The 12764-nt window shown below is 36.4% G+C and overlaps 1 protein-coding gene across 1 annotated transcript in view; it reads right to left on the reverse strand.

Annotated features, from left to right (window-relative positions):
- Nucleotides 1–12764, reverse strand: part of LOC128981875 (dipeptidyl peptidase 9) — a 143750-nt gene that overhangs the window by 105942 nt on the left and 25044 nt on the right. The window contains exons 4-7 of the mRNA XM_054404873.1: nt 12438–12573; nt 3453–3593; nt 1495–1600; nt 874–1050 (exon numbers count right to left, since the gene is read on the reverse strand). Coding sequence (XP_054260848.1) covers nt 874–1050; nt 1495–1600; nt 3453–3593; nt 12438–12573 — 560 coding nt within the window. The remainder of the gene's footprint in view (nt 1–873; nt 1051–1494; nt 1601–3452; nt 3594–12437; nt 12574–12764) is intronic.

Consider the following 12764-nt stretch of genomic DNA (forward strand, 5'->3'; position numbering starts at 1 on the left):
GCAATAACATAATTTGAAACCAACTAGGCCTGTGTAGTGATAAAAAATTAATGCAAACAACAATGCTTGTGGTTTTGTCAATTGAAAGATAAAATATCCACAAAAAGGGGGTTAACTTACAAAATAAGACTGTAGATTAGTTACAGGTTTAATATGAAACCATAAACAGCTTTATGGCACTAGGCAATGGCCAGCGGCAAATTGAATCTTCATGACTCTTCATGAGGAAAGTACAAGTAAGAAGTGAAATTTAACAGCCATTATAAAACTTTTATTTCCATGATGAAATAGGTTTGGGATCTAATAATTATTACCCTAGTAATAAATAAAGAAGTTGTAAAGGAATAAAAGTGATACAACTTTTATGAGCTAAGCTGAGTCAACTGAGTCAACAGTTCTTGGAAGTACTTGACTTGATACTTGATTGTAGTGATAAAATATTAATGGGTTTGATGCTAATGGGGTTTTCATTGCATAATTACTCTAGTAATAAATTATGAAAATGTAAACAAACATCTGATAAACCTTTTATGTGCTCCTAACCAACTAGCGATCGATAAAATTAAGGCCCATTAAAAATTTAAGGACATAGTATGGCATTTAAGGACAATTCCCGTACATTTCATGGCCAGTAAAAAATTAAGTACAATCCCCGGTTTTCCCGGATTTCCCGGTTGGTAGACACCCTGTGGACTCTGTCTACCAGGTAAGCTAGCTGATCCATATCCTTGAACATAATAATCCTAATGAGCCAATTGGCCTTCCTTAACTCCTGACTTGTAGTTGTGAAAGAGATTCGCACTACATCACATGACATTCGTAATACACACTGTATGAGTTGTTAAACATAAGACCAAGGGAAGTATAGCTTACTTAGTGAGATTAGGAGCCCATCCTACCCGGACCATGTACTCAAGCCAGGGGAAGCAATGGCTCAATGGATACTGCAGCTCTAGATTGTGGATGTCTGTGATCTGTAAGCTATCACTCAACCGAAAGGTCAGCAGCTTCAGGTTGGATTTGGAGTTGGGCGTTCCTGCCCGAGGAAATCTTAAAACAAATAAATTGAATTTATAGCACACTATTTTTGGTGGCAAAATGGTAGATGAAAAATTATTTAACATTTGCAGAAAATTACACTTTAGTTTAGTTCATTTTAAAACAAAGTTTTAATATATATATAACAACTCAAGTCTTGTTAAGAAACAAAAAAATAGGCCCTACCCAAATTAAGAATAAATCAATAACGCACCAATAAAGCAGCTTAAAAGAAGTTTTGTTGTTTTAAAACTCAGCATTATTATGAGCTTGATTATGTTTCTGATATAGTTTGTCTGTTTTAATAATTATTTAAAATGTCTATTTTCAATTTTAAACAATGACTTAAGATGTGTATATTTACCATAAAAACCATGATTTATTCCATTAAAAGCACAGATTTTTATAGTTATTTACAATTTTTTTTTATTTACAAATTTTTTTTAATAAGATTACCTGTATTGTTCTACCTCTCCACTGCTGTTAGAATTTGAAGAAGGGAAACTGTAAATTTTTACATCACTTTCGTCTGTTTCTTCATATAATATCCTATAGGTTCCATCTAAAACAAACAAAATACAATAAAAATTAAACCTAACTCGTATGACTTCTTCTAAGATCATTTTAGATTACTCACTGTGTGTTTATTTGACTGTTCAAACGTTTACTCCTAAGAGAAAAAATAACAAATTTAATTTTGAAAGTTTAAGTTGATAAAACTGAAATTATAGGATGAAAAAACCGGAAACAATATATCCTGAAGGGGTGTGCGATGCATCGAAAATGCATTGAAAATCTGATTCGATTTGATTCGATGCATCAAATCACAATTCGATTCAGTAGTGATAAAAAAACTATTCAATTCAATAGGGAGTCAGTATCCATACCTATACGAAAAACGCCAGCAGAAAGTCAACGCAATACCCACAGGTTGATGTGCGTTTCCTTTGCGAAGGCGTTCTTATTTAGTTAATTCTTTGCTTGTAAGAATTGCTTTAATTGTTTTATATTTTTTGTTTTATCATTGCAAATGATAAAAAGTTCTGTTAAGTGTAAGCAGTGCAAGACATGTTTTACTACTGTAATAGCCAAAGCAAGTCACTCCAAAATCATTCTAAAAATAACACAGGTCTGAAAAATTGTTCCTTGATACTAAACTAGTAATTGATGTTTTAGACTGATAAATTTGGTATTTTTTGTCTGCTATGTATTCCTTGTAGTTTGTAGGTCTGATTCTATCATCTCATATTATCAATTTGAATCAATTGAAAGTTTCAGTACAGTTTAAATCTTGCAAATGTTTTTATTTGTTTACTCCAAAACATATCTTTATTTGTAAAATCAATATTATAAAATAGGAAACATGCTTAACAATATGATTCTGCAAGTAAAGTAAAAATTATGAAATAGGCAATTAAAGCAGCTCACTGGCATTTCCAGCAATATAGGATCTTCTAATATATGATTGAAAATAAATATTTTTTCACCTAAAATTCACATAATGCCATATGAATGAATAGGTCTAAAACCACATCAACAAAAATTTGCATTACACAAATGTGGTAAATTTTAATAAGCCTAGGCTATTTTATTTTGAAAACTGAGTTTATTATAATAAATTTTGCCTTTTTAGACACAGCAGCAATAAACTTATATTTATTATCTAAATAATAAGTTACTTAGATTAATAATTTTGTCCTGTAAATTATGTTGAATGATTTTACATTATCCTTTTAACACTTAAATGACTATTTCATTTTTTAATTTTGATGTCAGATTATTTTATTTTTAATTCGACAAAAATTGTTGTAATAGTCCCTCTTGCAAAAATCATTATGCCAATTACAGATATATAATTTAGAACATATTTAAATAATTTTCACATTAACTATAAATTTTTCTCTTGTCTTCATCTAAGTAACTTCACTCCATTGACAAGCATGAATAGTAAAATGCCGTATTGCTTCGAATCGAGTTCCATCGATTCAAATGGAAAAGCTTTAGAACTGAATTGTTGCTTCGAATTGAAAATATTTTGCTGCTTCGCACACCCCTGTATCCTAGTAAAATAAAACATTCAAAATTTACTTACAATTAATAATTTTACATCCAACCCTAAAAGTGTTATCCGTAAGGGGGATGACTAAAGTTAAATTATCCAAAAATACTCTGTGGTACTATTGATAACTGAGCAAAAACATAGCTGTGCAAAAATGAATTTAATTAAGGTACATCTCAACGCCCTAATTGTAAGGTTAAGGAGCCAAATGAAACAGGGACATATCTGTTTTCCTATTAAATGTTTCAATTTGAAGATACAGTATCCAGGAAATTACTCTAACGGATATATCTAAATAATATTTTGTGGAGGCACAAATAGGAAGCATAATATGGAATACCCAAGTTAGTTGTACCTGTAGTTGCTGGCTGCCACCAGTAGCCTTGGTAGCGGTTGAACTCTTCCTGCATCACATAGGAGGGTATCCCTGCAGTGAGTGGGTCGTCTGCTAGGGTCCTGCCTCCCTTGTGAGCATAGGTCAACCTTTGAGTGCTCCCTGTCACCACAAACAGCCACTTGATTAGACTCAGCATGACAAACCATCCAGTAAAACCAGACCCCATACAACCCCAATCCCCAAGGGTCTTTTTATAAGTTGTTCCACATAAGAACTGTAATAAATCATTTTATTGTAGTTATTAGCCTCCGGATTGCCAAATAATATTAAAGAAGGTAATGTAATTTAATGGATTTCTTAATAGCAGGTTATTAAATCCTTTTTAATAAATAATTTTAGAGATGTGCAAGCACAGGTTTTCCAGGTCGAGTTGAGTTGAGCTTAATCCAAAAAGATCAAAGGACGTGTAAGTTTAGGTAACTCCTTAGGCCTAAATCATGTAACTTGTAAAAAACCTTGTTACAAGTTGAAGACCATTATAAATAAACTAATTATCAATATTCGTGCAGTAACATATCTGTAGCGTATTCCTAAGAAGGCTTTTTTACAAATAAAGTGGACTGTATATGAAGGGATGATTAATTTAATTTTGGTTACAAAAAATAATGTTTTGAACTTTTGATTTCAATTTAGATACAGAATAAGTGGTTAAGTTACCACACATGATGTTCTGCAAGGTCTGGTAGAGAATGTACGAGTGCGTTTCTTCTGATGAAATTGTATATTCTTCAAATAACAGTTTTAGAGTTTAGATTTTATTTAACACATACACAACTTAAGTTCAAAATACATTTAAGTGGTTAATTGGTTAAACAAAGAAAGAGTTAATTGAATGAAACAATATAACAGGAGAAAAGAATAAAATAGCTACACAAAAAGATATGAAGAAGGTAAAAAGCACAGTTTTTAAGAACAGAATGTTTAAATTTATAAATTTGTATTATTGTATTGTTGTGGCCATGTGGGGATTTTGCAATATGCTCTCTCTCTCACACACATATGATCAGCTAGCCCGCTAATGAATACTGAACATACCGGCCTCTATAAAACGATAGTTTTATAACAATGAACATAAAATTGTACCTAAAAACGGAGCACTGAAGAATATTCTGAATATTATTTACAACTATTTACAGGTTTGTCTTTGAATGTACGTGTTAGCCTCCCACACGAATTATGCCGAAAGTATCCAGAAAAGGGTCTAAATGTCAAAGATTAGTAGAGTCGATTCAATCGTAAAACATGTAGTTTGGACGCACTTGATGATGGTAGGCCTACGCTCTGAGTTCTTAAGTTCTGAGACGGTAAGATGCCCATGTCTTCGGTCAGAGCTACGTCCATTATGGGTAAACCGCAAGACATAGCTTGTTACTCTGAGTAGTTTGGGCCACGATGAGTACTTGGAGAGAAGATCCCATTCTGGAGGTTGGTTTGAAACTAGGACATTTAGAAGAGTTGTTTTACATTCTTGAGTGTCTTGCAAGTTTATGGGAACGAAGCGATTAGATGGCCAATGATCATCTGAAAGAATTAACCATGGAGGGCCATTCCACCATAGAGGATGATCAATGAGTTGAGCGGGAAGCAAACCACGTGACGCACAATCAGCGGGATTGTCCGTTGAGGGAACGTAGCGCCAGGAGTGAGAGGGGATCAATTCTTGGACGTGAGCAACTCTGTTGGCAACATATGTTTTTAGTCAATATGAAGGGGTGTGTAACCAAGTGAGGGTTACTGATGAATCACACTACAATGTAGTTTGAGAAAGGTCAATCTTTTCTTTGAAAATTGTACAGCAAGTAAGTGTGCACCACATAGTTCCAAGCAGGGTCGAGTAACTCGTTTCAAAGGAGCTACACATGTTTTTGTGAGAATCTGACGAGTGATGATTTCTCCAGTTGAAACTCACAGAGTAAGCTTAAAACTGCTGAGTATCCTACTTCGGAGGCATCTGAAAATCCATGGAGTTGTAAGGAACATGTGGTAGTATAGTGGAACGAGGGAGGGATCTTAATACTTGAAATTAGAGAGGTTTCATCAATGGAAATGTGCCATTTTTTGGCGAGTTTATTTGGAAGAGTGTCATCCCATTGGACACCCTTTGATCAGAGCATTTGCATAAAGGTTTTTGTCCACATGGTCACGGGTGACAAAAATCCGGTAGGGTCGAAAATGCGTGCTATAATGCTCAGCACTGATCGTTTTGTAGGAGGACCACCAGGGAGACTTAAGTTGTAAGTAAAACAATCTTAAATTGGTGACCAATGTAGTCTAAGGCCCCTATTAGCCGTAAGCAACATGTGGCGCAGCTAGTGGAGTCGCTGGTGTCGGACGTGTAGAGGAGCATGGAGTCAAATGGTGCCTTTTAGCCACGGGGAGACCGGTGGCGCCGCCGAAAAAGCTGCCCAAGATGTTGCGGGGAGTGATTTTGCCCGGCAACATGTGTCGCGGCCGTTTTAGTGTCCAGGCAGTCGGGGGGCATTGCAGTATATGGAGCCTATTAGCCGTGGGCAACATGCGACGCCACTGACTGCGCGCGCATTCGCTAATAACGTGAAAACGAAGCATGCCACACAGTCTACATCGTGGTTTGAGTCGATTGAGACGTGCCTCGCCATATTGCTGTTCTATTCATTAGTGACTGCTGTTCACTTTGTTTACCAGTGACATTTTTAACAGAGTATTCTTTTGTTTTTGTGTCATTCATTAGCGTTTTAGTTGTCTTTAGTTTTGAAAAAAAAAAACAATGTCTAATGCCAATAGTGTCGTGGTAATTGTGAATGCAGTATAAGAAATCTCAACTCCAACACCGGTAACCAATGAAAAAAAAAAAAACAAGCCGCTGCAAAGAAGCAAGAGGAGCAGTTGAAGAGACTCATACAGGAAATAGAATCCAAAGTAAACGTTGAGGACCTCATTTATGAAGTAGAGAAGAGACCACCAATTTGGGACTGCAGGGTGGAAGGTTACTGCCTAGGCACTAGAGTGGGATGTCTCCAAAACTTCCTGACTTTTCGCCTCCTTTTTTTAACAGGAGAACAAGAAGAAGGAGCTCCAAACTGCTCAACGTCATGTTTGACATTAGTGTTGTGGTGAATTCCGCTGTTTGAGCGAGCTATGAATGTGTCGCGCGACTAGTGTCCAGGTTCCAAAACGCTGTGGGTCACCGGCATCACCACCGGCGGCTCCACTAGCTGCGCCACATGTTGCTCACGGCTAATAGGGGCCTAAGAATGGCGAAATGAGGGTGATTAGTGGCTTTGAAGAAGACTGGTGTTTCTAGATGATCTTGAGGCAAATCTTGGAGTAGTTCTAGGCAATTGGATGTCCATTTTCTTAGCTCAAAACCACCACGTGTGAGAAGTTTGATCAGCTGATCTCGTAGTTCTTTAGCTTCGTTGAGTGTATGAGCTCCACAGATTAGGTCATCAACATACTTATGATCCCGTAAAACTTTGGCTGTTGCTGGGAAAGAACCTCCATCGTCATCAGCAAGTTGTTGTAACGTCCTGATGGCGTGGAAAGGTGAACTGCTTAGACCGTATGAAACTGTCATTAATTTATATGTGGAGATTTCCTGAGTCTTTGGATCAAGCCATAAAATTAACTGATACTTCTGGTCGTCAGGATGAACTTGAATGCAACGATATTCCTGCATTATTGCATTTTCCTTATATGAAACTGAACACATCATTATGTGAACGAAAATTCAACAAAATATCACAAATGTAAATTTGAAGTTTGGGACTTGTTAACAGAATACCATTTAGTGTGATGTTATGAAAAGAAATGTTTAGAAACCAAATTTATATGGTTTTATTCAACTTAATAGTCAGCTACATTTTACATGAGAGAATTGCACAAAACTGTAAACATTACATACATAAACAAAACAGTCTTAAATAAAACAGCTGAATAAATATTTGACAGTACAAAAGGAATCATATTACATAACATTCACCCCATCTTTTTTTTTTAAATGTAATCCCTTAGATAGGTGGGAGGTCTTCGGACTCTAGTGGAACGACGCAGGTTTGTTTCTTCGTTATCCCTCACAGAAGTAGGGGTCACGGTCTCATGCAGTGGGGATGTTTCGATTTCAGATTGAATAGAGTTCCCAATTTCAGGTTGAAGCAGATTTGATTCACGTCTCAGGTCTTGAAGAGCAGGATCTAGTTCTTGACTGGGATTTTCCGAAGTCACTGGCTCATCCTCTTGTTGGATAGCTTCAGGAGGAACAGCGAGATGTCGCACCGATACCAGAGCCTCTCTACCATCTCTATACTTGATGCGAGCATAGTCTGGATTAGCCTCTATCAGCTGAGCTTGTTCCACTAAAGGTTCATATTTGTTATTTCTTACATGCCTTCTCACTAATACTGGTCCTGGATTCATGAGCCATTGAGGTTGAGAGGTGCCATAAAATGATCGTCTCTGGTGTTTGAAAAGTCGTTCATGTGGCGTCTCATTCGTAGCTGTACATAGTAACGAGCGTATACAATGCAAAGCTTCTGGCAAAACATACTCCCACTGTTCTGTCTTCAGTCCCTTGTTTCTCAGAACAAGAGATACAGTCTTCCAAATCGTTCCATTATATCGCTCAGCTTGAGAATTACCTCGAGGGTTATAAGGTGAAGATCGGCTAGTGGCGATTCCTTTAGAGTGTAAGAAATCACTCAGTTCTTTTGACATGAAAGCAGAACCTTGGTCGGAGTGGACAAAAGCAGGCATACCAAAGATGGTGAAGATTGATGTAAGTGCTTTGATGACAGAAGATGCTGATGTGTCCGAGCAAGGAATAGCAAACGGATATCTTGAAAACTCATCAACCACCGTGAGTATGTATTTATTCCTTGTCACAGATGGTATTGGCCCCTTAAAATCAATGTTAAGTCTCTCGAAAGGAGCCATTGCATGGATGAGTGTTGATGGGGTTTTTTGGTAGAACCGAGGTTTCACTTCCGCACAAACAGAGCATGAAGCGGTCATTCGCCTGACATCTTCGATAGAGTAAGGGAGATTTTTACTTTTTAAGAAATGAACCATCCGTACTATTCCAGGATGCCCAATGTCACAATGAATTCTACGGAGTTTTTCGAAATCTCTACAAGAGATGGAAGATGAAACTCGTGAAAATGCATCTGCTACTACGTTTTCCTTGCCAGAACGGTACACTATGTCATAAGAGAAAGGTGCTAGTTCCAATCGCCACTTTAAAATCTTGTTGTTCTTAACCTTTCCCGCGTGTTTCTGATTGAACATATATGACACAGATTTCTGGTCTGTAATTAATTTAAACCGTCTTCCAATCAGGAAATGCCTCCATTTCTGTATTGAATCGAATATTGCGAGGGCCTCTTTTTCCACAGCAGGTAGATGTTGTTCACTCTTAGTTAGGGTTCTTGAAAAGAAACATATTGGCCTTCCAGCTTGTGAAAGGGTAGCCGCTATAGCTGATTCAGATGCATCTGTTTCTACAGTAAATGGAATATTCTCTTCAACTGCAGACATACTGGAGTTCGCTATTTCTTCTTTTAATGTCTTAAAGGCCAATATTTCTTTACTGCCTACTGGGAATGATTTGACTGTAGTAAGGCAATGAACCTTTTCAGAGAATTTAGGAATCCACTTTGCGTAATAGGACAACATGCCAAGAGCTCTTTTAAGGCTTGCATTATCAGTTGGAACGGGGAAATTCAAGAGTGATTGCAGGCGGTCAGGATCAGGACGCATGGACATGTTTTCTACAATGTACCCCAGAACTGGAATGCTGGTCAACGAAAACTTAGATTTTTCTTTGTTCAGGGTAAGATTATACTTTTTAGTTGCTTCCATGAATCTCTGTAGGTTTTGATCGTGTTCTGCTTGGCTACGACCACAAATAGTTACATCGTCCAGATAAGCAAACGTGTCTAGTAGATTTTCATTTTCTATAATCTGATCAATAGTTCTTTGAAAACACGCCACACCATTAGTTACGCCGAAAGGAATTCGAGTGTATTGGTAAAGTCTCCCATTAGCTTCAAATGCAGTGAATGGTTTATCTTCATTCCGAATAGGTATTTGGTGATATGCCTCCTTCAGATCGATTGTACTGAACACTTTGTATTGAGCAAGCTTAGAGACAAATGATTCAATGTGAGGTAGAGGGTAGGCATCAAGCTGTGTGAATTTGTTGATGGTTTGAGAGTAGTCAATACAGAGACGTCTCTTGTGCCCATTGTTGACCACAATCACTTGTGCTCTCCAAGGTGATTTACTCGGTTCAATTATTCCTTCTGATATAAGCCTACTTACTTCACTTTTTATGAACTTACTATCATCTTCAGAGTAGCGGCGGGACTTGATGGCTACAGGCTTGACGTCATTAGTTAGATTATCAAACAGTGGTGGTGGTGATACTTTAGCCCTAAGTAGATTGCAAACATTGAAGGGTGGGCGTTTACCACCGAAATTCAGCTCCACAGCAGAATGTTGCCGAAGGATGTCATGTCCAATTACAACATCGGCACATAAATCAGTTAAGATGAGCAGCTTTGTCAGTGGGTATTCGTGGCCATCGCACACCATGTCAACAATACAGTGGCCAAGAGTTGATGAAACATGACTTGTTGATGCCATCGATATTTCATGCTTTGTTGGGTATTTAGAAATATTGAATCTTTTCACAGTAGCTTCAGATATAAAACTGTCGGAACTCCCAGTATCAATGAGTGCATCTACTGGTTTGCCGTTTAACATCAGTGACACTGTAGCTTTTGAAAGACATTTTTGTGAGGCAGCAACAAGAGAAGAAGACATTGAGTTTATTTCTGTCTTATCACTTTGAGTTGTTTTACCCTTAAATGTCCTACTTTGGTTGCGAGAATTGCAAACTGTTGCCCAATGGCCTTTCTTGTCACAAATATTACAAACTGAGTCTTTGGCAGGACAGTTGGCTCGAGAGTGTCGTGACCGTCCACAAAAGAAACATTTTTCTCTTCTTATCGAGGATAATTGGTGTGAAGACGAATCAGAAGCTGTCTGAGAAACATTTGTATCAGTAACATCAACATCTTTAGGAGTTGACTGAGATATAGAGTTACAAGGGCTTGAAATATATGAAACCGCCTGATTTTCAGCTGATTCCAAGGTAATGGCTTGATTATAAGCTTCTTCAAGAGTCAAAGTTAGATTTTCAAGAAGTCTTTGTCGAATGGACTGTGATATTAGTCCTCGAATAAAAGCGTCTCTTATGTACTCGTTGCGATTTTCATTAGCAGTGACAGATTTAAAGTTGCATGCTTTACTAAGTTCTTTTAGTTTTCGAAGATACTGATCAATATTTTCTCCAGGTTCCTGTCTTCTAGTGGCCAGTTGATGACGTGAATATACCTCATTAGTAGGCTTTATAAAGAGTTTGTCAAGAATAGATATAGCTTCGGTATAAGAATCAGCCTCTGAGATTATTTCATGTATGTTGTAGTCCACAAAATTAGTTAGAAGTTTTAGTAGATCATCTTCTGCAGCACATATTTCTTCCACGAAATTCTTGAAAGTGGTTTTCCAATGTTTCCACTGACGATCAGAATGGGGATCATTAGGGTCTAAAGATAGGCGCTCCGGCTTGAAGAATTTATCCATTTAGATTTCTTGGAATAAACTTGAATAGAAAAGATAGAATACAACTATTAATCTTTTAACTATATTATTACAAGTTCTTCTATATAAGTTGAATAAATTGTTATGAAAAGAAATGTTTAGAAACCAAATTTATATGGTTTTATTCAACTTAATAGTCAGCTACATTTTACATGAGAGAATTAATTAAAGATAATTAAAGATAATTAATCATATTACATAACATGTGACACCGGTACTGGTTTTGCAACTACCATCAAAAACTGTACGAAGTTTGGCTGTACTAAGAATTTATCTTAAGCTTAAATTTGATTTAATTACCAAAATAAAATTATTACTATTTTCCTGATTTTGGCACTAGGACTTATATTCTATCACAATTTGACATTTACTCTTGGACACTAAGGTTTAGTGGGTTCAAAGTGTGGGAAGAATCATATTCGCATTATATTATTATATCATATTATTTTATAGATAGTAGGTATTCTATAAAAAAATAATGAAAAAGAGAATGAAAAACTAAACCTGTCACTGCAACTGAACCAATAAGCTAATAGTATAATATGTTACTAGTCCTGAAAATAGGGGGTTACCGGACGAGTGTTGTTTTCCCTGTGCGGGGTTACCATACGAGACCGGTAAAAACATTATTTACACACGAGTGACGTACAATATTTTACGCCCTACTATTTTAACCTAACTTAACAATAAAAAATCTGTACCAATCCTTATATATTCCCACTAACTAAAGGACTAACAATCACTAATCATAACATAACATCATAAGTGATAGAGTTTAAATGTTTTTGTTTATAACCACTCATTGCCAAATATCACGACATATTTGGCAGAGCTGGTTGGTGTCCAGTAAAAACTCATTACAGAACAGTAGTACGAAATGAAACTCCATTTAATTAAGCTGGCGGCAAACATCTGTTTTCTGGACTAAGTCCTTGCGTGGGAAGTTTGTTTAAAACAGTGTGGTGTGGCGTAAAGTATTTTAAACCTTGACATTAAGTAAATCTTTAAAACTTTTAATGCATTTCTGACTTGTCTTAATCAGTGTGTGAACAAAATATCATTTTATCTAAATAAAATATTGATCTGCCAATTAGTATGCAATAAGCGAATGTTACATCATTTTGATGTTTAGCCAAAAATTAACAATGCCAGAACCGTCTTGCAATGTTCTGGCTAGTTATCAATTTGAAAAGCTGCAGTATGATTTAAAGAAACAAAAACACAGACAGGTCTTGCCTTTTATGCAAGTTGTTTGTTTTAGTTATGTCCTATATTTATGAAATTGTATTTCAAAGTAATTACCTGTAAGTGTGTGCGAGACCCAAATATCAGAATTGCAGATATATGCAACCAAATCAGGATTTGACGGACAGATCTGTGGCATAAGTTTAGCACCGCTGGAATTCATTCTAAGTTCCGCTGGGAATAAAGGGCCATTCTGTAGAAAATAAGGTTTAAAAAAAAAAACAATAGAATACAACTGGTAATAAATTGATAATACGTTTAAATTTCACAAAAATAAAATCATCCTCATATTCTTGAGTGTGATTTCATACAAATGTCCCTAATTAAAGATAAAATATAATTACTACTAAACAATTGTGATTCATAGACTGAAAAACTATCTGC

Source organism: Macrosteles quadrilineatus, unplaced genomic scaffold, assembly GCF_028750875.1.
Source record: "Macrosteles quadrilineatus isolate MER2022 unplaced genomic scaffold, UCM_ALF_1.0 Scaffold_1__1_contigs__length_201487025, whole genome shotgun sequence".
NCBI classification, from domain to species: Eukaryota; Metazoa; Arthropoda; class Insecta; order Hemiptera; family Cicadellidae; genus Macrosteles; species Macrosteles quadrilineatus.